This window comes from Habropoda laboriosa, unplaced genomic scaffold (assembly GCF_001263275.1).
Source record: "Habropoda laboriosa isolate 0110345459 unplaced genomic scaffold, ASM126327v1 scaffold102, whole genome shotgun sequence".
Lineage (NCBI taxonomy): Eukaryota > Metazoa > Arthropoda > Insecta > Hymenoptera > Apidae > Habropoda > Habropoda laboriosa.
Window position 1 is genome coordinate 892,352 of NW_017100262.1, and position 27,748 is coordinate 920,099.

The 27,748-nt window shown below is 40.7% G+C and overlaps 1 protein-coding gene across 3 annotated transcripts in view; it reads left to right on the top strand.

The window, feature by feature from the left end:
• The first annotated feature begins 2,700 nt into the window (after positions 1 to 2,700).
• LOC108573007 (septin-7) overlaps positions 2,701 to 27,748 on the top strand; it is a 33,368-nt gene continuing 8,320 nt past the window's right edge. For all 3 annotated transcript variants that reach the window (XM_017935359.1, XM_017935358.1, XM_017935357.1), the window contains exons 1-6: positions 2,701 to 2,879; positions 23,964 to 24,432; positions 25,919 to 26,126; positions 26,210 to 26,462; positions 26,930 to 27,119; positions 27,228 to 27,393. In XM_017935359.1, the coding sequence (XP_017790848.1) occupies positions 2,760 to 2,879; positions 23,964 to 24,432; positions 25,919 to 26,126; positions 26,210 to 26,462; positions 26,930 to 27,119; positions 27,228 to 27,393 (1,406 nt within the window). In that variant the 5' untranslated portion in view covers positions 2,701 to 2,759. The remainder of the gene's footprint in view (positions 2,880 to 23,963; positions 24,433 to 25,918; positions 26,127 to 26,209; positions 26,463 to 26,929; positions 27,120 to 27,227; positions 27,394 to 27,748) is intronic.

Genomic DNA, 27,748 nt, shown 5'->3' on the forward strand with positions numbered 1-27,748 from the left:
TTTTTTTTTTTTGCAACCAAACAAATTCTTTTCGGAATTTCCTCCCCCACATCTCTTTACTCGTGGATAATCAGAGAGTGTGCAGTGTTTATAAACTGTAAACGAATGGATATTTCTTGTGATTCGGTTCGATAATCGATTACGGATTATCAGTTGTTTATTGTGTTAAGTTTTTGTTACGTATCAGTGTGGATAGAAAGAAGATTTCACGGAGGACGAGACGAGTGGGATCGATTTGAAGAAATTTGAAAATCGAACACCTGATCAGTTTCACAGATTTGTCTTTATCGTTAGGAAAACGGAGAACACAGTGGAATTTCCCGACGTTTTCATTCCACGCGAGTAGCAGCCAGAAAACTCGAGGCGATCGCGAGCCGGGTAGCTCCTCTCTCGCTAATCCAATTTCAAGTTTTCTGCCGCTTTTGTAGCGCTGCGAAACCTTAGGAATCCTGGCTCTATTGCGGTTATCTCGTAGTATCCGATCCGTCGACGCGGTGAAAAGCGTCCGATATCGATAGATAGCGAGGGAGAGAGAGGGAGAGACCTCGGTGGTTGTTGGCTTATTAATTTCATCGATTCATATTGAATCGTAATTTTCTTCTATCGTCCTCTATTTCGATTCGTATCTCATGCATAAATATCCACAAACGTCTTCCAACTTGTCGTTGAATAACACTTCCTCTCGCGTTAAATCTTGGTTCAAATCACATTTTCCTCCACGTTCAACGTGAATCTCTCGTTTCTTCGAACGAGTTCGCTCGGTACAGTGGTTCTCGAATGGAAAGACAGCTGAGGTGTGTGGACGGTATGGAATTCTGAACAGGGAAACGATTATTCCTACGCGTTTCAACGCGATATCGCCAGATTTTTAGCGTTGGTTTATTTCTAAAACGAGAGAAAAGAAATATTTGATCGGTGCGTCAAAGAGAGGGAGAGCGCAAGAGAGGAATTCTAACGATACTTAAGGTTCCGACAACGGAATTTTCGCGACCCTCTACACTTTTTGCGATATCTATTTTCGTGCCACGTTTACTCACGGTCCCCGGCGGTTCCCCGCGATTCCAACCATACTCCGGCTCGAAGAAAAAGTTCGATAGCGGAGATAAAGGGAGGATTCGGATCACCGATGATCGAAATGGAAACCTCCACGGTGGTCTTTATCCCGCAGAACACACGTAAGCAATCATCTCTCGTGATTTCCAATATTAATAATCAGATATGAATGGAATTGAAAGAGGGGGTGGGAGGATTGGGAGCGACGATTTCGACTGTAGGTGAAAATTAGGGTCAATTTGATGTATATATCTTAACAGTAGATTTCTGTCTATCGTTTCTGATTATTCAATTTCAACTGGGATAGATTAAAAGCGGAGTGTTGCCAATTGGATGAGATGCTTCGACGGTCATATATATGTATATCAGTCGAGTTTAACTGAGATCATACTTCTTCTGGGAAATCGACAAGCGTAATTCGTGCGCGTTCCACGTCGAATCGAATAAATTCATTCGCGGAGTATTATCGGTGTTTCGATTAAATTTCCTCGTACCGCAGCTACGTTCGAAGGATGTTTCTTTTTAATTGGATCGTCATGCCGCGTTTTTATTGACCGGAATATGAACAGAGTGTATTCGAGATGTTTCGAAATGGTCGAGGAAAAAAGAAACGTAATACCGGCGAGATGGTTAAGATTGTTCGTCCGAATGAACGTTCTCGTTTCAAGGGAAATAAAAAGAAAAAGAGAAATTAATATTTTATATCGATTAAAGTTTCTCCGGTTGTCCATTGGAGTGCATACGTGTAAAGGAGATATAGAACGAGGACATTCATTCCTGATGTTCTAACACTTGAAATGCCCCCGCTCGATATAATTAGTGGATCGCCTAATCAAGTGACCCGGATTGTCCAATAAAGTACCTTCGCGTTCGACGCTCTCAACAGCCCCCGTACATTAATTTCTTCTCTGCGCTGGCCCGCGCGCGCGGATTGACAGCGCGGAGAATACGAATCAATATGCGGGGAGGCATAAGGCTAGAGAAGCGCTATCACGAACAGTATAATAGTCGAGACACGGCGTAAAATGCCATTGTCAGATCTTATTTATACGACGTAGACATTCCATTCGATTTGTTCTTCTGAATCCGTTTCAAAATCCGATCTATCGATTATTCGAACCATTTGCACTCTGAGGATTTTGTTTTCTTTTTCTTTAATACGATCGACACAGTAAGCGTAAGTGAAACTTTCGAAAACTCGAAGATTTTTCAAAATCGTTCGTCAAATTTTCAATGTCGATGAATTTACTTATTTTTATCTCTTTTGTTGATTCGCTGTATTTCAACCTGTTACCTGAGTTCACCTCTCGAACAGAAATAGAATCTCCCTAGATTGTAATTGAAAGTTAGTTAAAATTGTAACCAAATACTTCGTTTCGGTTCTTGCAAATATGAATATAATAAAAGTTATTGTAAAAATTAATAATAAAATTAATAAAAGTCTTCCCCAATTAACAGGTTATTAATCTAGGAAAAAAAATTCCCTAGTAATTACACCAGTTGGAGTGCAAATGGTTGAGAGCAGAATAGTAAATAGTTATTTAATGAATGTATTATATAAAATAATATGTTTCACACAATGAATTAACACAAAGATTTCTTCTCTCCGTATTGCCATTCTTTCTTCTCCTCCCGGTATCCCTTTATCGCGCCCCTCCCTTTCCTCCCCTCTTTCTCTCTGTTCTTCTGTTTCCGGTTCCACACGGATGCCGGATGACCGCACGGTCCACGATAAACGCCGTCACGACCACGACTACGATGATCGGTTCAACAACGACCATGACAACGTCACAACTACCACGATCACATCGGACACCACGGCAGCGGTAAGTTTCTGATAAGGCTAGTCACATTCCAATTGTCCGGCGACATGCGTGGAAGCACGCCTCGTGCCCGCAATACTAAATTCACGAACTCGCGTACCGACCAGGTTCCGAGGCATTTGGTTCACCTTTCGTGGTAGCTGTCTCGTTCTCATTGTTCGCCCCGTGCCGTGCCGTTTCGTTCCGTTCCACGCGAAATTTCGATCGGTACATTGTTCCAACCCCCCCAATGGGCGTTTTCTTCCTTTTCGAAACGAAACCACGTCGTGATTTTACGCGAAACTTACTGTATGTATTCACATTCCGACCGTTGAAAGTTCGCCTTTCTATACGCGTTAGTAAACAGCGAGCGTGTTAAATTCCGATTTCTTGTTGAGCGATTTGATCTGTGTCACGTTCGGTAACGTTCCAGGAAAACGTAGATAATACTGGTTGTAAATGATCGATGATACACACTTGGCTGATTCATTGACGCGGAAACGCAATAATCGCTGTCACTGAGTAAGGCGCGTGGAACGCAAAGTGTGATTTTTTCGCTAGAGGGAGTATCGATACGAGTGGGATCGCAATAACGAACGATAATCGATTCCTATTGGAAGTTTACGCGTGAGAACGAACGGTCGAATTTGTGTCACCTGTACTCGATTACTATTGTGATATAAAAAAGAAACAAAGAAGTAGTTGAATTGATCTATAAAGACGTTTTATTTGATCGAGTTAATCGAAACGAAAGAGAAAAAGCGTATATAGTATATTTGTATATACTTGTTCGTTATTGATTCACGTGATTATATACCGTCAAGTGTGAAAAATGCCACGGATATCAGAAGGTGTGTGAAATCTGTCGTAGTTGAATGATCGAGTTGATTCGAACAGCTGCTGCGCGATTAATAAAGAAAAACGGGGACAATTGTTCGGGTACGATAGAGAATCATTAAAATGTCAGCGTCTACGGCGACGAAACGTCGTCTGAAGCCGGCGCTTCTTGCCAGATACAATGGTCAACTGCAGAATGTCTCTCAACAGGTAGTTATATCGTAGCAATACTTTACTTTTTTACGATCATACATTTTTTTTCTTAGGAATTGTTTTATTCGTTTATGTGGAACTTTGATATCGTCTATCGTTACGTATACTATAGATAAGAAATTTATATAGGAACAGTCAAGGTCTAGTAGCGCCTTTATCTATATGCAGGTTTCCTAAACTGTTTCCTTTTTTTGCTCCGTAGTCACGCTATGCGAATATTGGGTCGAAGGATAAAACGATGGAAGTAGGTTAAATATCACGCCGCGGTGCATTCATTGATTTAGGGAGGTGTCTGGTAAAATCTTCGAGGAACTGGACTCCCGTTCCTTCGTAAAAAGTTTCCTTCAGAGTTTTGGTAATGGAGATGATCTGTATATCTCATCGTGCAAGTTCAACTTTTTCTGTTTTTCGTATGGTGTCAACGATCGCATCGACTCGCCGAGCTGTCATGCTTGGTATTCTAACGCGACGCTAGGAAGTACGTAGCAGAATACTTGGAGTATCATTGTGGCCTTAATTGGACACCGAGCTAATAAGAGCATCGAACTATTAAAGCTACGTGGATCGCTATATTTGCGAACGCCACCTGCATTCACGCACACGCTATTTCTGCTCTCTACTGTTTTCCCTCTGAAGTCCCTCTCTTTTGTAGACACAGGGTTATTGTAGTACGGAAAGATGGTCATTGTTTTTAATATATTTGAACTGATTTTCATGTAGCGTTGGTCTTTTATCTAATTGAGATTTAAAAAAAAATATATTCATTTTACTTATGATAAGTAGATAATGACTTTCATCTAATCGAAATGTGCATGTCCCTTTTAGTTACGAAACATAGTACACGTGCTTTTTTGACATAACGATCAAACGAGAAAAAACTTTCGCCGGACACGTAGCGCCACCACAGCCGAACTGCCTAGCTTGCGTAGTTACATTTTACGGTACATCCATGAAAACAGCCGGTAAATAAGAGCAACGCTCTTTCGCATTCCTTTCAATTAAATAACGAGGAGATTTTTCCAATAGTATCAGTTGCCGTAGTAGAATTAAAAAGTAATCGAAATGTACCATGTTTTTGCACCACGAATTTTTCCTTTTATTCTCTCAAAATTTGTTACCAATACCGGTAATATCTATCTACTCGTCATACTACATTTCTACAAACTTCAAATTTTTCTACCAATTCTAATCCTATTTGAAAAGAAAATTTCAAAACCCCGTTTTCAACGAAAATTCATCAACTGGTCCCCAGTCGAAAAACAAAAGCAGTTGTGCATATTTGCGTGTCAACACACGGCATGCATCTTCGTTCGAAACGCAGAAAAAAAATTATTTTCAACAACATGATTCGTCGACTTCGTTGAAACACTGACCGAACCGTACAGTCGAGAACAATATGTTCGCTCATCCGCCAGGATGCTCGTGTACGTCGCATCCCGATTGGTCGTCGTTATACCGTGGAACACATGCGCAGAGTAGAGAGGCAGCCTCGTTGGTTATCCGCCGAGCAGAAGCGGCGGTGTAGTGGATTTACCCCCACTCATGGTGGTAGCTGCGTCAGGCGTGGTCGTTCGTTAGGGACCGCAGTATATCCGAGTCGGGCGAGTCGTATGTATCGGGTTCGGTGTCGCTTGTCAACCTTTGTCTACGAAGCTGTGTGCGTATACGCGCACCCGCGGGTGTTGGTGTGCGTGCTTGGCAGAGAGGTCGTTTAACTTTTTCCCCCCCTTCTCTCCCATCGTCCCCCGTTCGTTGTTTTTCTTTTTACATCGCGATCGGTGGAACGAGGAATAAACGTCGTTTAGCTTTTCTCGAAAGCGAGGGCCAGTTCGATATAATGAAACAATGCACAGAAAAGTGAGAGTGAACGTGGCCACGTTCGGCCGGTTTGCCGACAGTGTGAATCACCAGCAACACCGGCGTTCATGAGCCCACGCAGTGCTAACCGATGCACGATTTCTCTCTTTCTCTTCCCCCTATTGCTCTTTTTCTTACTACCCTCTCTCGCACTCCTCTACGTACACTGTTCGTGCTCCCCCCTGGCACGAAAGTGCTGTTCTACACGCGTACGCAAATTTTTCCTTCGAGTGTGACAGATACAGTGCACAAAGCCGTATAGTGAGTACTCATTGTTGTTCTTCCGAGCGATTAATCCCCTAAACGTGAATAGCTACGTTATATGTGCATGTGTCTCTGCGTTGCTCTCGAATTGTGCGTTCACTTGTGTAACATTATCCGTGGCCGTCTATGACCGTGATACGGTTTCTGTTGATCCTGTGTAATGAAGGCGTTTCCAAGGGCACATCGTGGCTTTCGCGGATCGGCCAAGAAATCGCCATTCAAGGGATTCGAGTTCACAATCTAAGTTTGTTTTCGTGTCTCCCTTCCTGTCAGATGAATCTCTTTCGTAACTTTTTTCTATCTTTGTTAGCGATTGAAAATGAATGAAAGCGTAATGTCTTATTTGAGGCTTTCTGTGACAGTAATTGTTCTCGTGAAGTTTACAGTTTGTCAAGGACTGATATGAATGACGGTCCAAGAGATGGCCAAAAAGAATTTATTTAACACTTCTTTGGTTTATTCTATTTATAGAATTTAAATTTATAGTAGCATATCTTATTGTTAATTGTGGAGAGTCCTTTATTCTTTCCTCAAAGCGTCTCGGATTAGCGCTTTTAAATCCCTAGTGTAGAGCAACAGTTTCTTGGGTCGCAGAAACCGATATCGAGCCGAAGAAGCAACTGTATGACATACACGTATTTTTGTCCTTTACGATAAAAGAACGCCTTTTATCGTCTGGCACGCCCGTTCTTTTACTTCTCCATTTTTAAGGAATAATTCGAGCTATTCGCACATTCACAATGCATTGTCAAACAACATATTTCTTTCTTTGCACTTTCAACTGAACTATACCAACTTTCTGTCCCTTCTATTCTTAGACAAAAAATAAAGAAAGAAAGAGAGAAAACATGACTTAACCTTCCATTATCAGTTTTCCCGGTGATAGAAAGGACCAAGATACATAGGAAGCTGTGAGTCCCCCGGTATAGGGGAAAGCGAGAAAGAGAGAGAATTGTGTCGAACAGAGATCACTTGAGATCGTTGTGTGGAAATGTCGACCGAAAATCAAAACGGTTCCGCCGGCACGCAAAGCAACGGCATTAAAACCTCGATCAGCCTATCGTCGTCCACGAGGACCGTATCGAACAATTCGTCCTTTCTATACAGCAGCAATTCGAACACATCCAGCTTTAATGCCGGTTCCAATGGCAGCGGCACCACCGAACGATTGAGCAGAGATCGCGAAGTCGGAGGTAGTTACAGGCTGGCGAGCCTCGACAGGCTTGCCCTCAGGCAGAGGATACTGGACGGGGAAAAGGCGAACGGCGACACCACGTCGGTAAGCCTGAGCATCTTTCCTTTTTTCACGGACGACTCATTACGTTCTGCGTAATCTATGCCTGAACACCCTTCGGGTAAAGTAGGTAATTTCTGGTAATGAATACCATTTAAAGTGCATTAGATGGCTCTGTTTACGATGATCCTCTTCCAAGTATGATTTATACGTGTATCGAAGGATGAATATATAGGTTAGGTTAATTTCTATTATTAAGTATGCGTTTTAGTAATTGTGGTTCGACGTAGAATTTAATATTATTGAATTTTGATGGTATTGCTGGAATATGGAATTGAATTGTTACTAATAGCAAATTCGTTCTACATGCGGGACCGACGGAATTAGTTCTTAAGCTAGATTTCATATCGATCAACTTAACCTGGCACGTTTAACGAGCCGGGTCATAGAACTTGTAACCTTAGGTGTCATCGAGTGGGAACATTCCCGTAAATCTATAATCGATAAGTCCATAAAAGCGACAAACGAACATCCTTTAATTACGGAAAGATCGATCACATCGACCGGATGCTGCGACTGTGCACAGAGGGCTCTCTTTAACCCCGAAGTTTCAGCTTCCTTTCAAAAATACCGAATTCTTTTTCCTTTGACATTTTCAGACGTTCTAGATTGTAACGTAGGGCTGAGAGTACCTTTTACGGAAGTCGTTAGAGATTTCGGTAGGTAAACGAGGCTCTGTCACGTACCTCGTAACTCTGCAACTCAATCCTGTCACTTGAAGAATCAAATTTTATACCCCTGACACAGTGGAGGTCGCTTGTCTCGACGCTCGAGGACCCCGCATAAAGCACCACGTGATCGTTCCGTTTATTCTGTTCTCTCGTGGCTCCGTGAGAAAGCCGCCTATGACTCACGGAGTCGACTCGAGTCTCAGGCCCCGTCGTCGTTCCAGAAAAACAAATTACCGTTTCGATTCGAACGATGCAGTTAATTGCGTACCGTCATGAAATACCTTCTATCAAGAGAAGCAACTTGTTAAATTGCATTTAATCGTGCAACTATATAAATGAAATTTTGTAAAATAAACATGATATATTTTCTCGAATTTTAACTAGTAATTTACAAAAATACTGTTTTGTGTGTGCATGTAGCCACTACTAAAATACTTCCAAATTACGTTTTTTCTAATTTTGATCATTCGCGTTCAGAATATAGGTATAGCCAATCCGAATGAGGTAATTGCATCTCGCGGATGAGTCAGAGAGATTGATGAGAATCTCTGTCGCGAACACGTGGCAAGTTTACCCTACGATGGTCTCTCGTCGAAGAGAATGGGAGAGAGAGAGTGACAGAGAGGGAGAAACATAGAGCAGGGAGAGAGAAAGAGAGGAGTAAAGAGAGAAAGATAATATTCAGCAGCGCGATACTGCACGGGGCAAAGAGTGACAAAGAGAGACGCGTCGGGGGAGGAACATATGGCAGCATTCTTATCTCCATTTTCATGGGCTTTCGCGCGTGCGAGAGAGACTTAGCTTTTAATTCTCTTGGTGTGTCCCACTCGTCGTTGAGCATGTGCTCTCTTCACTTCTTCGATTCCTTTTAAACCACGCCCCACGTTAACCGGCTTATTTTTATCGCCTCTTTACAACGACCGAATTTCGTGCAACTTGTTAGAAACTTGAACGGCGTTCCGTCCAACAAATAAGCTGCCAGCAGACGAGTGTAACTTAAGTACCTGGACGGGAATACTTCGACCTTGGAAACTTGATTCGCCGTAACTCTTCGATACACTGTGTTTGTCTAACGTTTTACCCATTAACATGCGTGCATTTTCGTTTTTTATTTTGAAAAACATTAAATAAATTAGATATTCCTTGTATAATTAATACACCGGAGGAAAGAAAATTCTCGGGAATATTTTCGGTGAGTTTAGGAGCACGGTCAGGCCTTTGTAAAAATTTGAGAATCACTGTGTTGCGCGCACATGGCCACCCCTCACGCGGATATTCGATGGAAGGGCCCGGCTCGTGTGACGGGCGGTTTTAGCCGAGGGTCCTACCCTCGTACGGTGCGTCATAGACAATAGAAAAATACACAGTAATTCGTGACTCACGAAACGGGAAAGAGATACACTTCGAGCGGAGTCTAAATCGAAGTTGCATGATACTTATCAATTTTGTTGTAAAAGTGATGGTGAAGAGACGAAGGAATTCGTAACACATCTTTACGTAGAAATTTCACTTCGTTTTATATCTGATTTAAGTAGGAAAATTTACGATAATTATACACCATTTACACAGAAATTTAAATAAATCGCGGAATATCAAAGTGTTCAAAAAGACTACAAAATTATCATCACTTTGTACACGCAACTCTCACTGCCGCGAAGCACGCACCGAATAATGAAACAGGCGGGGGGGTATGTATGCTTCGTAGAAGGACGCAGAGTTTGGTTATGTTCGATAAAATGGAAATTTATGACTTCCGTGAGCATGGCCGACCTTAAATGAGATCATTGTTCTGGGCTTCGATAAATGCGCCTCGTTGAGAGAATTTTCATGTCTTTCTTTTATTTTCTTCTTTCTCTCTCTCTCTCTCTCTCTCTCTCTCTCTTTCTCTCTCTCTCTCTCCTCCCCTCTGGTGCACGCGTGACACGGTGGCTGCTGAAAGGCTGGAAATAGAAGAAAAAAAGATAAAAGGCGCATTGTTTCAAGAAAAATACGTTCGAACGAGGGAATTAAACATACGGGGATCCGTAGATAGATCTGTAGTTGAAAAGATAGAACCAGTCGGTAAACGTAGTTGTCAAGGTTACCAACCAACTTTTCAAACTTTACCGACAATTAAAAGCCCGTTGCACATAGGTTACATTTAAAACAGGAAAGGCTGCAAATCACTTTAAATTGTCCTCAGCGTCTCCACCCCTCCATTTTATTCCCCGAAGTTTCAACGACACCCTCGTTCTCATTCGAGACCATCCCTCCGTCACTCCACACGCTTGAATTTACGCTCTGAACGTTGCTGAATTACGAGGCTCGTTCGAACTTTTCTCCGTTTTTCGATTAATCGAAACTGACCATTTCACAGGTACACACGTACATGTATATTAAACTAACTCGAATCATGTTGGTCATTATTCAACTTCTTCTATTCGCTTGAAAACCTTGCAGAACGAGTTTAGACTACGCGTCGGAGGAGAGAAAAGGAGAGAAAATAAAGAGAGGGAGAGAGAGAAAAAAAAGAAAAGACTCGGCTAGCGTGTAAATTCATACCGGAATGACCCTGGTGTGATTCTGTCGGAACACACGAAAGTGGGGGAAGAACCTACCCGCCCACCCGACACACAGAGGCACCCTTTCAGAAAAGCAGGCCGCGTCCCACTTTTTTCTCCCTGTTTTTTCCCAAACACAACGTTCGTGTTCCTCCGTTCTGTGGTAGATTCCCCAGTTCTTCTCGCGGGGATACGTGTGTACCTAACTGCTTATAGCGCCGGGGTTCCCCGCGTGCTCCTGCACCGTTTTACATGAATACCGACGGACGTTTCCATTGAAATGAAACGCGAACATACACACACAGACACACGGTGGAAAAAATACGAGGAAAACAGAGTGAATGTTGGAAAACGAAGACAACGATTGGTCGGGAAGAAGATTGTTCCCTCGCGTATTTCGAACAGACTTCCGCAATTACTGCACGAATATACATACACAGTGTGTATAGTCGGTGCAAGCGATATAGTGTGAGGTCGTAATATTGAAGTATCAAACGGAGAGATCGATTGGTACAACCTCACCTAGGGTTGTGCGTTACAAACGAATTGAAATTTACAATTTTTTTTACTTACAAACTTTTGTCGAAGCTACACTACACCTGGTGAATTTTTAATTTATTATTCTCTTTCTGTTTGTATTATTTCAAAGTCTCGAATTTACATCTGATAAGGTTATGTTTGCAGTTGTAAAGATAACAGAGTGAAAATTACGACATTGTGTTTGTCAGACCGTACCAGACTAATTTAAGGTTAGGTTAGGTTAGCATCCGTCGCCTCTTACTCAATTACTCAAAATTAACCTACAGTCGGTAACGATTAAAGAGCAGACCAATTTTTTTAAATACACTACAATGGAAGAATTAATTCTGAGTTGCCCTGAAATTGCTCTGGATTACGTGTACTTCGCCTGACCAATCTTACCACCCCGCTATATTCCTTCCACCGACTATACACGCGTATCTCGTGTCCCTGTGTCTTCCTGTAACTACACGGAGAAGGGCTGTGGAACGCTGAAACATTTTCTAGCCATCCCGAGAACCTCGTTCCTTGATGCAAAGTAAAGTGCCTCTGTAGTATGATTGAATAATAAGAAAGTTATCCTGAGTCAGAATGACCGGTAACAGTCGGGTACACGGTTGAACGTTATCCGTTTCGAAACGATTTCTCCGTTGAAAACGCTCGTGGACCAGTTCACGAGATAGAAGACAGAGTTCTATCCGGTAAAATATTGTTATGTTGAATTGTACAGATATTTTTGATAGAGATATATCGAGAGGATGAACGATAGTCGATTTCGAATAGGCACGACGTCTAATCTTGTCTCGATGTCGCTCGTTTCGAACGCTGCTGAACGTTAATTGAACGAAATTAACCGGGTGGATTGTGCTCTGGCACGTGCGAGACGCAACATCTTGCTGTTAGAATTTCCATCCTTATGAAAGAGCGTTAATTAAGGAGATTCGTTCGGGTCGAGGACAAGCGAACATGATGCCCTGAAACGACGAGTCTGCCTTTAGGCGAATTTCATGCGAATTGGGTTACACGTAGACGTTCGTATTAGGGAAATTAGCAAGTTATGTGCTCCGATGCCCCTCGAAGGTTCTGACTTAGTTGTGAGTTGCAACTGTTGAGTTGCGACGAGCATTGAATTCTTTCGACGAAAAGTTTGACGAACCCGATGCCCGCAATATTGATCCTCCGTTAGGCGAATATATTTTTCGACACTTCGTAAAGTTTAATGTTATTACCGTTCTAGGCGTTAAAGGAATCGGGAAAAATTGTGAGATACTTGTCAAAGTTTGTACTGTATTATACAGTCGTTTGTTAAGTCGAAAGTTTCAAATTTTCTCTGATAAAAATACAAATTCTTCTCGAAGAAATGCGGCGGGGAAATTTCACTTGGGTCGTCGAAGACTATATTTTTCAAATTTTTAAGTATTCAAATATTCAAATATTAAAATTTTGAAATTTTTAAGTATTCAAACTTTTAAGTATTCAAACTTTCAAATATTAAAATTTTTAAAGATTCAAATATTCAAATTTTTAAATATTCAAATTTTCATAGTTCAAGTTCTAAATTTCCAAATATATTCCGATACTACTACGCTATTACCAGTGTTCAAAGAACGCAATTTCAATCTCGGACAATTCGGCCGGGTCATCGATGACCCAGGTTACCAAGGAATCGATATTTCGTAAAACCAGGCAAGTGTCTTACACACTTGGTCGGTATTGTATACAGTACCTAATCGGCTCCTCTTGGACAGTTATTAAATACTTCACCTAGTAGCGTAACACTTACCGAGTAATTGCTTTTCTGAAGAACACGAGGATTGATGAAATTCCTGCAAACGACCAGAATATTACGTATTCAGTATAGACCAAAGAATACTGTACATTTCGAAATCTATAGATAGACACGTTTCGGACTGGACATTGAGTTACAGTGGTTTGAACGTATGGAAGTCGTGGAAGCTTGAGGGAATTGTTAGAAAAATCGATAAGCGGGAGGCGACACCACCAGGGTCATTTCTAGGTCAACTGCTTTTTGTTTCCAACGTGAAATTTTGCATTTTTTTTCCCTTTCTTTTTTCGCTCCACGTAACGACGTGCTTTTAGCTTCGGTTCGACAACCTGTCGCCGTCGTTACTGTAACATGGTTTAATTGATGGTTCGAAGAAGAATTGATATTGCTCAAACATTATAAACTTAGAATGACTTTTTTCCCTTTTCACTTGAAGAACATTCGAGTGGAACTACGAACGATGATTTCAGAGAGACGTAAGGATCGAAGGACACTTAGAAAAACGACAAGAACGTCCGGTAACAGAGTTATTGGGTTACGAGGTGGAGGGCTCGTATGGAGGGCACAAAGGAGATTTCGAATTTCCCTTTTCCTTCCCACGATCGCGTTACATATCGATCCAATGGCCACACACCAGCGCTACTCTGCTGATATTTAAAGGGCAAAATAGAATTTTTAATAACACGAGCAATAGGATAGTTGTTGGTTCGTCGATTTAATCGAACGTACAAAAAAAGGCAAGTTTCACTTGATGTTGGAAATTTGTATATTTAAACTGTTGCAGTTCTAATGAAACATTCGAATCTCTTTTCAGAATGAATATTATCGATACACTTTATATTTTTCTTCTAAAAATTTGTCCAATTTTAGTCGGAACAATATTTGAACAAGAAAATCTTCGTTTCAACCCTTCACTTTTTACTTGTGCAACGTATAACTAAGATGATAAAATTTCCCCAATTTTTTTTTTTTTAACTAAATCATATCGAAATTACACTTTCCTCGAACAATTCAGTTGAAGTTCACGCGAATTATTTTTCTCGTTAAAAAATACCAGCTTATTAGTTCCATTCCTAACGTTCCAATAATATAAAGATTCCTTTAAGAATTGATCATCCTCGATAGATTAACAATTCCACAATTACCACCCGCCGGTAGTGTAGGTATTAATCTACAGCGAGTTGGTCCCACTGTTAATTACGAGGTGAAAAGGTTATCGTACCGAACGAATAGGATTACTCCGTTTGTCGCATGATTTATTCGAACTCTAAGGCAGCTGCTCGTTATTTCAACGTCACGTATCAGGTGAAACGTGTTGAAACATTCTCCATAATTCACATTCGATAATTCTTCAGTTTATAAATTATTGTTGTAGTTGGAACGATAATCTGCGCGACGTTACCAGCTGAGGGGTTAATTACGGAGAAATTTACGGAGGGCACCGTAATCACGCCGACACGTTTTCTCTATTCCCCTTTTATGAAAAGCTTTACTACACAGTGAGAGAAAGAGAGAGAGAGAGAGAGAGAGAGAAGTTGGCGTTTTCGTTCACGCGATGCTCACAAGCGTGTATGAAAGAAAAAAAGAAGAAAATTCGAGTCCTCCTCCTTCTCGTTTAATCCTCTGGCCCCTTTGTTTCTACACGCACAGTGTTCAGAAATAACTCTTTTTATCAGCTAGACGCGCTTCGCGGTTCGTCCAAGTTTTCTTGAAAGTCGAAGCTCGTAAATTGTCGCTGTCTAAACGTTACTGCGTCGCTTGCAATTATTATCAACTTTTTCTTCTTTCTTTTTTTTTTCTTTTTCCTTATATTTTCTGGCCCAGATTTATGGCGTCTGCTGTATTTAATTCGCGTTTCAATTCCTCACGGAACGACGGAATATACCAGCCAGCTCTCCTCTGTCTCTCCCTCTTTCTGCTGCGTTCTTCATTGAGGAAAAAAGTTTCACGCGACAGTTGTGGATCGTCGTCGCCATTTCCCAGTCGAAAATGCATAAATTCGCTCGGCTGGTCGCTTTGAAATTTCTCCCCTCCTCCTCCCATTCAAATTGATCCACAGGCTTATTCGGAAACTTCTGATACTCGCGTAAATTTTCAAACAGGAAGTTTCTCATTCAGGACCAACCACGAAACGAGTTCCGCCACTTTTTCTTTTTTCTTTTAACGGAGCAACCCGTCCATTTCCTCTGCTCTTCAATTCTACTTCTTTCTGTTAGGTTCGATAGTTTCTTTACGTTGGAAAATTAGCCGGGTGTTTTTGTTCGACGTATAATTTTCGCGTATCGTTCGATCGAATTGTTTGACAAAATAAGAGGAGATTCGGGGTAATTTTTTCGAAAGTACGCAACGAGGTTCTAAATAAAATCTGGGAAGCCTAGGGCGCGGTATACTTGGTCTCTCCCTCGCCTCGGTTCGATAAAGAACACGTTCTTTCGCGGCTTGTTAGTAGAACGCGCGAGGTTGCCTTTAAAATAGATCAAAGCTCTCCGCTGGAGCTTCCACGTTCAAGATACTGGACGTTTTAAGTACTCATTTATGTGTTTTCCCGCTACAGTGTACACAGCCTGGTTGAAACTTCAATTTCTACCGTGAAATTTATTCGTTTCCACTTTCGATACAATCGCCACGTTAACGCTGTATTTCTTGTCTTGAACCGGTGTTAACATCTGGTACTCGTTCGTAACAACGTAGAAATTCAACACCTTTCGCGAAAGAATTCGTATCTTTTATTTTTATATCAGAATTTTCTTTTATTTATCTATCAGCCTGTGATATATATATAGACGCTTCAAACCTTGATTTACGATTTTTTAATCGCCGTGTATCTCAGCCTGAGCCAGCACTGTTCCAATACAGAGTGTAAATAAAAAAAGTTCAGATATTATTCGGTGATCACGTAAGTTCGGCCGAAAGCGAGCAGTATTTTAATGGTAAAATCCAAAGAAATTCTACAGCGACGATATAACGGTCTTACCAAACGAAAAATGGGAAAATGTTGTGGAATTAGAAGGTGCTTACCTTTTCTTTTTTTCTTTTCTTCAAATTTAGGTCCGTTGGAAATATCGATCTAAATTATAAAATTCGACACGAACTTACGAGATGACCTAATGTATACTATTTGTATTTGGTAATCGACAAATTTATACCGAAGCTGCAGTGAGAGCAAAAATACAAATTTAACCTCTTAACGCACATATTCTTCTCAACTTGATACGACTAAAAATGATCAATTTCATTTCACAACTGTGTAGAAATAAATTTCCCATTTATTTATAATGCTGTGACTTGCAATTTCTGCCGTAGAACAGAAAGGACAGCGCGATATGAAAAGTGCAAGAGAATAATGAAACAAAATTTCACTTTTTCCAGAATTAGTTGTGCACGTGTAAAACACAGGCACAAGAGTTAAGGAGTCAATAGACGTATGATTCTCCGTTTGTCACAACCTGACCATATTCTTCACCAACAAGTTCCTTCTCGTCTAAGTTTCACTTTTACCCGTGAACTGGCATCGTTTATAAATACGTAGGTATGAATTAATCAAGACGCTGCGTTACACACGGAAGGGGTGATGTCAGAAGCCACAGCCATATGTAATCAGAGTTACGCGTAATTCACGTTACCGCTTTTGCGTGCCAATGACGGCAATAGAATATTGCGGCGTTGATTGCGAGGCCTGGATTTTTTCACACTTATCTGACCCATTCCCTACGCGAAGCTTTTTCCACCGCCCGGAGAGAAACGTCAGGTCTTTTCTATGTAGCTTTTAGAATACAATGCAGCCGCACCGGTATAATAGAAACATTCTTCTCTTCTTGAGTCAACGATGCTGCTGTTGCCGCTGCTGCATCTGGAAAGCTCGTGAATCCGTGAAAACAGATAGTACGACGTGACTTTTAGATTCTGATTTACCTTTCGTCTACTTCTCTTTCTCTAATGGAAAACAGAGGAAAAGACGAGAAAATATTCTGTTCGATGGGATTGCGGTATATCAAACATGTATTGATTTGTTGGAAAAAATTAAAATTACATCAGAGATAACCCCTTGACGTATGATTTCTTTTCCTGCCTACGCGTCTAAACGTCAGCTATTTCCTGTTTTAGTTAGATACTATATTAAGTAAGAGAAGATAACGTATTGTAGATTAATTGAATTTAGCTATCTTCAGTTTTGTAAATTAAATAGAAAATTGTAATTAAAATTCATTCTTGTTAATGATATAACTGTTTTTGTCAGATCTTGACCAAAATCTGTGACACAAGACTGGCTCGTTTTCATACGGCAAGAGGTTAGAGATTTGTATCTAAGTAAATTACGATAAAGTGACGTTAAAGTATCCGCGATGATAAATAAACGTAAATGTTTGTTGAAAACTTTGAAAATTTCCATTTGCTTTACGAGGCAATGAAATTCCCTAAACACTTAACCGCTCTACACAACTATTGTATACGGTTCCATTCAAAGCACACTTGCTCATAGAAAGCGACAACAAGATTATCTCATTGATCAACTCTATCAAAGTGAATTTAACTGAATGGAGGCTCGCGATCTACAAGGCGTGTTCGAAAATCCTCAGACTATCATCCTCGGTTTATATACACGGGGAGCGGTGCTTTATTGTACCTATATCCCCGACCTCCAGACGTGTTTGCAGACAAAACTTTCAATGTTGTTTTGCCTGTCTTGCAGAGCGTGTTTACTCCACGGTTCGCCAGAGATTTTCTTGACCAGTTTTATATGCACTCTTCTGAATTCTGTTTCACTTGAATATTTTCACGCCCTCGCGTAACGTGTGTCTGGTGACTATACCACGCCGTTTATCACGCAGGAAACTGATTTTTCTCGGGGCGAATGTTATCAACAAATTGTCCTTCGGTTGTTTACAATGAGAAGAAGATCGCGATCTTGGTTATCAGACGATTAACTATTATCTCTTGTCGTTTAAACAGGCGATTTATTAAGCGCAAGGGTTCCTGAACTCCGTTCGTTGAATATTGCAGGTAAAAATCGCGCCGCTCTCTCTCTTTTTCCTTCAATTCTTGACGTAAAGAAGGACACCCCAACGTTGGATGTCCCTCTTGGGAAATCAGCGAAATACTTGGAATAGTTTCGCGCACTGCAGGCAAGCGATATTTTTTTCCTTTTTAATAATAATGTATTAAATCTCATATATAGCTGGTATTCCTCTAATCGCATTAACGAAAATTTCACGCCAGAGTTACGATTAACTAATGATGTGGAGAAAATTGATTTAAGTACACTAAAGAAAAAGGAGAGTTTTTTTTTCTTAAGGGTTCCGTGTAACACGTCTCTGGTTTAACCAACATAGTCAACGTCGTCTTCTCGCTTTCTTCTACTTTCATACGGATTTTCTAGTGTTCTTCTAAATCTATTGAATTTATAAAGAATTAAAAACTAGTTATTTCGATTGCTTTAACAGTGAAATAATATATAAAGAGAAATATTAACGAAGTATCAGATCAATTTTGTACTTAATGAACGCAATAAACGACCGATTGTTAGAATATAACTAGATCTAGATATATTTCTGATATCTACCGGGTGTTGCAATTACCGTTTGTCGCCATCACGCAGTCAACAATGGTGATTGATGAATATTCAGAATTAAGCCGATTATACAGGCTACGTCGGTACACAGGACGACGAAAATATCGATGCGGGATCGGATCGATCGGTAACGTAGATTACTGAGAGTGGTGGGGAGCTGATCGGTGAACGCAAATTTATTCGTGGCGATGTAGTTAACATCTGTCTTAACGCGGTTAACATCTGCCGCGGGAAAAATCGCCGGTCCCAGCTGATTTATCCCATCCGTGGAGATCCACAGTTTTGTAAAAGAATACGACAGGTGTTCCGCGATCATGGAAGCCATCTGCACTCCATTCAGTCCGTCTTTAAGGCTCCATTGTGTCCACCATATCAGTTCACGGTGCGATCTGAATGGAAGAGGAACGAACAAACGAGACGTTTTGCATTGTGCTTAAGCCATTCGAGCAGAATAAATTAATTGTTACTTTGACGCTTTAATTATTATAATCTCTTTTTCGCGATCAACTATATACATAGTGGCAGGCTATAACGAGGCGTAAATTCGCGATAATGTATGTGAAACACGGCTGACCTTCGTGTAACACGATACTTCTACAGTGTGATTTGATTTTAACACGGTTAAAGTGTTGAAAGATAATTAAATGAATGTCGTGTATAGTGGTTACAATGAAAATCAGGTTTTTAAAATAAATCTTTTGTAACATAACCCCTCTTTTCTGTCATTAGTCCCGCGTAACCTCTAACTATCATGTTACACAAAGGTTATCTGTTCATCGGAACGCACACAGTTGCATGTGTCGTTTTAAAGATAAGGTAAAAGCGATTTTCCGTCGTGAAAGACGATTTAGAGGTCCGTTAAAAGACTCAGCCTAAAGGATAGAGAGGATTCCTTTTTCCTTGCGAGGGAATTGGTTCCATTAAAAGAAATTTCGTCCGGTGAAATATCGTGGTTTTCGCTTGATTTCGCTTGATTTCCAAGAGGTCGTTTTCACAGCGAAAAACACCAACGATTCTGTTCGACACGGTTCATTCGTTTCTTTTTCTGTGCCCATTCCTTTTTTCCTGTTTCTTCTTTTCCCCTTCCCCCCCCCCCCCCCTCCCTTTTTTTTTTTTTTTTTTTTTTTTTTTTACGTGGGGAAATCTATTACAAATTACGGGATCGAAAAACGCGATTCAACCACAGCGACCGCTAAAAATAGCGATACACGGATATTCGAAACTTCTCTGCGGAGAATTGTCTCGCGTTTTCTGTTGGACGCAGATAAATGGAATAATCGTCGCGGTAATGTGTATGTATCGGTAGTGTCCGTGAAGCTGCCGAGACGAACACTAGGGATAATTCTCTCATGGCCGTTCTGTCATGTTTAAAGCCTGGAAAAAGCCGGAGCACTTCCTATTAAAAAGTTCCACGAAAGACGACGATGACTACGGCAGCAGCGTGTTTCGTCGTTGTTATTATGATATATTTCGCACGAGGCAAATTTGACGCTCACCCATAAAAAGAAGGGAAAATCTGATAAAATTCAATTCCCCTCGAGGCTAAGCCGCTTTAAGCTGACGGTGCACGAGTTAGAAATTTAAGTGCAAAAGACAAGTTGCTGGAGATGATCTCGGCCGAGCGATAGTCGTCGCTCATTATAAAGCACTTTTCATTTTTTTTCTCGGTTGAAAAATCATTTCTAAGAAATCAAAATCTTTTCGAGAAAAATATTTATTTCTACAATAAGCTTACATTGGTGCAAGTTCTCTTATCGCTATAGAAGTTATTTATTTATTTGCAAATTAGAATCTGACTAGCGTGGTAGATTTCACAATGAAATGGCGGATTATGAGAAACACGTAAATCGAGAAAACGTGAATAGAAAATATTAAAAGCAAGTGAAATTTCAACGCGCGTAGACCTGCTGCAAAATCATATTACGAGATCGTATGTCCACCATGGTGCTCCATGGTTCACCTGCCGAGACACGAAGCGTTGTGGACAAGCGCGTATATGTATACATATGCATACGACGCCCATATATTGAGTATCTCATTTTACTGTATAAACAGATGTGCGTTAAAAATTAATTAACATTTCGAAATTTTTAATTTGAATCTGAAAATTTAGAAATATGAAATTCGAAATTTTATATTATTCCTAGAAATTGTGCTGTAAAAGCGAAAACATGGTATATGTTAATAATCTTCTGGCAAAAGGCATATTATTGTCATAGAATAGTCGATTAAATCGATTCCCCTGGAAAAAAAGCACGGACCACTTCTTCTCCCCTTTGAAATCCTTTTGTTCTGGACCTCTTTAATACGAGTGGCTCCTTTTGAACTGGGTTTGGGACTCTCGAACAGAAGCCTGCTAGTAAACTCTTAATTAATGACAAGCTTGTGCAGCTCCCTCAACATTGTCTTAGGGCCATCGTTACTATTCAATATTTCTTGCTGCTCGACTACTCTCCTAACCGATATTTTATTCTGTATAAAAGTCACAGGTTATTTATTCATTTGAGAATCCGCCCAGATCTTGTACAAACGATAACGTTCATCGAATAAAATATTCTCTTTCCTCCAATTTTAATTCACTACCATCTCATAAAGTGGACCACCCTATTTCAATTTATATCTCATTATTTTTAATAATTATTACGATAAGACAATCATGCCTCGTTAAACATTTCTTGTTATCCCGTCAATTATTACAGCGTTACGTAACAACTCCGCCTGTATTGTTTGACAGAAAGCTCATCATCTTCAATGGTGGGACAGAGAAGCCAACGGAGTAGGTTGCGGAATACTCTTACATTCCAAGAAGCTTCTTTGATTTTCTATTGTTCCGTGTTTCTAGCCGAGAAGTCTCTAGGTTTAAGAGAGGAAGTCAGTCGCACGGGTAAATTGTCACGGTGCGCGTCCACTACTACCACCTCCTTTAGATCTCTCAAGGGACTTCGGAATGAGGCTGTCTCACTGTTGTGTGCAGTCTTATGCGCACTGGACCGGTTTCTGTTCCACGATGCTGCACTCGGTTCGACTGAGTCTCTCTCTGGGTTCCCAGACTCGTTGAGAATATACAACGCATGTGCACTCTCTGTTACATTGTCCCGTAAATAAAGGGCGTCTCCGTAATCAACGTGCCGGTGGATTTTTCCTCGAAATGATCCCGCTCAGGCCACCCAACGATCAGCGCACCAGTCGACATTTCCCCAAACTAGTTTGATCACGGTGTATATGTATTTTTAGCTTCCACGAAATATACGCGCGTCTGACACTTTTTCTACCGCCTGTTTTGTTTTCCACATGCCCTGGTGCACCCCCTGTTTTATGGTGGTGACTCCTAGTACAAAGCTCTCACAAGTTTCTGCTTTCAGTTTATCGAATCGAGAAACTTACCTTTAACCTGTAACGATCTTTTTCTCTCTGTTCGTTTCCCCCTCCCGAAAAAACGTGTACATTTTGAACCTACGCTATATATAGTCCATTTTGAATGAGGAGCATAGAGTTGCACGGTATATAGGCTGGTGACGTCGATAACGGCTCGTGTACGTGTAAATCACCTTCAGAATGCAATCGTTCGTTCGTTGACTCTGCGCCGCTTCTGTAAGCAAAGCGTTTTCAGCCGAAACAGTTTCCCTCCATGGACCGCTCTTTTCTCGAGGCGAGAAAGCTTCGCTTCATATTGCGACACACTCGGCAAATTGAGAAACTACTAAGTTCCTTTAACGACCGTGCGATATTATGCGACACGCGTGCAAATGACACACGCGAGCGTATTATCGACCGAGTCGAGTAGTAGTAATAGGAAATGAAACTGAATATAGAAAATCACGCTGGCGTGCGCGTCGTCCTGTTCGTTTCCGCCTTGACCTTACGCACGTTTCTTTCTTGCCGCTCCTTAATGAGTTCGAAGCAGCTATTCAATTTATATTCCACGCGGGCTGCAGTGGGTAGGATCGAATTGTAACGGAACATGTAGCGCATTATGATTCTCCGTACGCGTTCCTTTTCTCTTACGCCTCTCTAGCATTAAACTGTGCAGGTAGAGAATTTTTCTTTTCTTTTTATTTTTCGAGTCGTCTAGCGCTCCGGAGAGTGCCTCTCTTTGACGCCGCGGAATGCAGCCGCGGATCGCAAAAGGCTTCGCGCTTCAAACGGAAACTCTGGCGAATGCGCGCGCCCGCTCTTTTCAGCGTTATTAAAGCGGCGAAACCAGGTTGGACGGAATATAACATTTTTTCTTAAACGGATTTATTTGCACGTGTATAATACAAGCTTGTGTTTTGTTTTTATAAGAGATAGAAATTTGTGGTCTTTTAATCTTCTGTCTATTATGGGCACATATATGTGTACCCAATGAAACGTCGCCAATGTAGGTTATGAACGCCTTTAAAACAGACAGGAACGTTTGATCTATTTTGTTTAATTTTGTACAATAAGGAAGTAAAAACGGTTAAACTGTTCTCATATAACTTAATATCTGGGATCAAATCTTGGATGTTTCAAACTACACAAGGAAGTTGCTGTTACGAGAGTTGTACATTCATCTTCGTCCAACTGTTGCTAATCCTACATTTCGACCGAGATATGCTGCCCGAGTTGTCAACTGTGCTGTGATCTGTATTTAGTACTTTGGACAGTGGCCACTTCCGGCCGGATGTTCGTAAGGCACTGCGCCACTCGAAGCTGACCATAGACCGTCGTTTGTGTTATATGTAAAGCATATCGATCGCGAACAAGCAAACCGTTGCAATGCAGTTATTATTTGCGCCGTTTGTGTTTTTTTATACATATTTGTTGATTCTTTCCAACGATACTTTGACACGCAAAAGATAAACGGGGTGGGGAAAAAGTAGATCGCGATCAGTGAACTTATATCACGTAAACGATTTTACAACGTGCATGGAAGGACGGAACGGTTTCCTCTAATTCGCGCTGTTGGATCAATGATCAGCCTGCTACTAACGTTAGCTCGAAACTGTAGCGGCCTAGAAACAATTGCATATAGGCCTCGGTGCGAACAAACGGCTGGAAATAAAATGGGGATTGAAACTGGATCAAACGTATTCTGATTTGATTAAAAAAAGCGTCGATGGTACGGTAGAACGAAAAAGTAGATCGATTATGACATTTACATGTCGATATATCGATACAGATCAAAGCTATAACATCGATCGATATTATTTTCCCGCGTGAACGACTGTTATTGGCGCGCATAGATATTTCTCGTCAGACTCTTGGCATAATACGTGAATGAACAGCAATACCAATAAAGCGTAGCAAGCCAGAGAGGATTATCCATACTGGTAGACCACTTTCTCATCCTCGGACCGGGAGGATATTCCAATACGAAATTGTCCATAGCTGCATTAAGCCGGAAATTCCGGATTCAACCGGTTTACCCGTACAATGTATCATGATTCTATCTAAAATCCTGACATTACTTTTCTAACCTATTTCGTATCGTTGTATGTCTCGGACATTTTTTTAATAATACACGTTGAATCAAATTTTAACAAACTAATTCAAGATGTTAGAATGATAATAATAATATATTGTTGAATTTTCAGATACAGGCGAAGCGTGAACTGTTCTTCAAAGGCGACAACACGGGAATAATATCGTCGCCGTCTGTGCCGTCAGTGCCGCCACCGCAACCTCCGTCACAGGCCCCGTCGTCGGTTAGCACGTCTTCGACGACGACCACGACGACCACGACCCTCGCCTCGCCCAACACAGCGCCTCAAACCTCCTCGACCGTGTATACAAGCGTCACGTCCTCAGCACCCAGCTCAAAGCCGCGATTACCTCCGTCCACGGTGATCCTGAATCAGAACGATGCGTCAGAGGATAGCAATAAACGGGAGTCGAGCAGGAGCAGCGAGAACAACAAGGAGACCGCTGTCCTGCATCATCCGCGACCGACGCCGCCAACCAAGCCCAAAGAACTTGACGGATACGTGGGCTTTGCGAATCTGCCCAACCAAGTCTATAGAAAGGCCGTTAAGAAGGGATTCGATTTTACCCTAATGGTCGTCGGTCAGTTCTAATGCTTTGAGTATTCGATTAACTTCAGGTCTGGCTAATCTAAATATTGTTTCACGTGTTTACTACTTGATGGAACTTCCAATTTTTCAGAGGTTGTGCAGCAAATAAAATTTATATTTAAAAAATAACAATAATAGATAGAAATGTGATTACTGAGTTATTGGTTAGTCAGGTCTGGATAAAAAACTTCTCGAATTTCTGTATATCACTCTGTCGGTTCTGTTCAGTTCAGGATCAATTAAACGTTTAATATTATTTGAGATAATAGAGAAAACATGCGATGAAATAGTTAAATGGTGAGAGGTTTACTCTCTGATGGCCTTGAGTTGTAATTGATTTTGGACAATCTATACTATGTGTACATATATATATATATATTTGGTTTCTATTTCCTCTTATATTAAAATGGCACTCTCGCGTATGGAGTATAATGGACAATCAACCGGTGGAAGTGATATTGCGTGAAATAATTAGAGAATGATCCATTCAAACACAATGGACAGAATTTCGATGGGTTCTCTTTTGTCTGTGTAATAGATAGGTGCAATTAACGTGATCTCTGTATATACGGGGGGAATTTGAAAAGAATGCGAGCATCAACAGGACGGATTGCGCACAAAAGTAATGACCGTTATCGCGAGGAGAAAAGAGAAGCTAGGTCGACACGGTGTATTCTATATATATTTAAAGTGAATTTATTTTCGCAAATGGGACGTGAAAAATGCATACTATGACTTTCTATGCCTTCGTTAATGTCCATTGTACAAATCGAGGGATACAGAGATCCGTTTCTCCGCTTGGTATTTCAATTTCATCGAGGATATTGCCTTATGAACCTCCCCATCTGCTTAACACGTGCAGAACGAACGCTCTTTCACCCAGCTAGATTAGGACTGTCTTCAAGTTGCCGCGGTTCTCATTTTCTCTTTTTCCATCGTTCGAAATTGAATTTTTTCACTTAACCTCGAATCTCAATGTTGTACATCAAACACACCTTGATAAAATGTATATCAACTTTTTTGTCGTTAGAATTTTCATAATGAATTTTTTATGAAACCGTGTAAATATTATTTCTCGCAAAGTTCCACGATATGCAGTTTAATTGCGCGAAAGTTATCGAGACAAACCGCGTCGTCTGGATGAAAGTTTGAAATTCGAGAATATAGGCGGAGTGCCGCTATTATTAGTACCGGTATAAACAGAGCCATTTCTCCCTAAATAGAGCAATTGAAACGCTTATCCTTGAGGGAGAGAAGGCGCGGCACTTTGGCCAGTTCAAGGTACGCGGACAGAAAGGTCAGGGTACCGTTTGGTATTTCGAACTGTCCCCGAAAAGAACATTAAACGAAACAAAACCATATTTCGTTATGTATTCAAATATTTTCTCACCAATTACTATTTCCAACGAATAATATTAACAATTTCATTTTATTTTATTCCTATCTTAATTTTCCTCTTTTCTTATGTATCTTTGCAGGTGAATCTGGACTGGGAAAATCAACTTTGATCAATTCAATGTTCCTCGCCGATATATACAGTGCCGAGTACCCAGGTCCTAGCCTTAGGGTTAAAAAAACCGTAGCCGTAGAGACTAGCAAAGTGTTATTAAAGGAGAACGGTGTAAATCTTACTCTAACTGTCGTCGATACTCCAGGATTCGGCGATGCAGTTGATAACAGCAATTGGTAATTTTATACATTCTGTCTTATTGGAAATTATAAATAAATAATACATTTTATTCAGAGAAATATTCTTTTTTTTTTTGCAGTTGGGTACCAGTAATTGAGTACATTGAATCAAAATATGAAGAGTTTCTGAACGCAGAATCTCGCGTAGTGAGACGACAGATTCCAGACAGTCGAGTGCACTGTTGTCTCTACTTCGTCGCACCCTCAGGCCACGGCTTGAAGCCGTTGGACGTTGAGTTCATGCAACGTCTCCACGACAAAGTTAACATCATACCTGTCATCGCGAAGGCGGATACTATGACGCCGGACGAATGTGCTCATTTCAAAAAACAGGTTTGTATTATGGTGAAACAGAATTGGGTAATTGCTCATCGACACACGAATAAAGTTGCTTCTTGATTGCTTTACATCGCCAGTTTATTATAGGTAGAAGTTGTCTCGTCGTGTCTGCAGTGGATGCTAAATTGAGATCAACTTTTTGTTTGCACTCAACTTTTTGTATTCCTTAAAAATCTTACGTAGGACGTATTTTGTCCCAATTTTTCAAAATATATGTAGATGTATACAGTACTCAAATGGAACATATGCATCTAACTGATCCCGTAAAAGGCGATCTGGTATGTCACTGACAGTTCGAGTACTCAAGTGGGACATATATTCCCCCTCTAGTCACGAAAGGGTTAAATTTTAGAGTTATAATTTATTGCCAGCGATATAACCGATAGGCAACTTGTTAAGTGAAGAGGAAACATACTTGGTTCACTTTTAATGTTAACAAATCTGTTATTGTTGTTGTTTAGATATTGAACGAGATAGCACAGCACAAAATAAAAATCTACGAGTTCCCGGAAGTGGAAGAGGAAGAGGAAAGTAAACTGCATAAAGTTCTCAGAGACAGAGTGCCGTTTGCGGTTGTGGGTGCAAACACGGTGGTCGAACATGATGGTAGAAAGGTCCGTGGTAGGAAATACCCTTGGGGAATCGCAGAAGGTGCGCAATTCTGGAAACTTTGAATTACTTAGTTTTCATATCAGTTTAATTTCTTGTGAAACTTCAGAGGAAATCATAGTCTGTTTTTTTCTTTTTCTGAATGTTTAGTGGAGAATCTAGAACATTGCGATTTCATAGCGCTCCGAAATATGGTGATCAGAACGCATTTACAAGATCTGAAAGATGTGACGAATAACGTGCATTATGAGAATTTCCGATGTCGCACATTAGCCGGTGTTGGAATTGACGGGAAACCAACGAAAGTCTCCAATAAGTAAGTGTGTTCTTGCAATAGATAAATGTACGAGCCGTGTACGGTTATTTGAAATGTAAAACCATTGGAGAAATGGTGTGTGAAATTTACTACATAATACATTTAGGAAATATTAGGGACAAGAAAATGTTACAGATCAACAACGATTCGATGATATTTAAAGATCCCATAAAATAAGATGATTACATCGAGTTCCTTTTTTTTAATTTTTTTTTCTTTTTTTTTTTTTTTAAAGGTAGCGCTCCGAAATATGGTGATCAGAACGCATTTACAAGATCTGAAAGATGTGACGAATAACGTGCATTATGAGAATTTCCGATGTCGCACATTAGCCGGTGTTGGAATTGACGGGAAA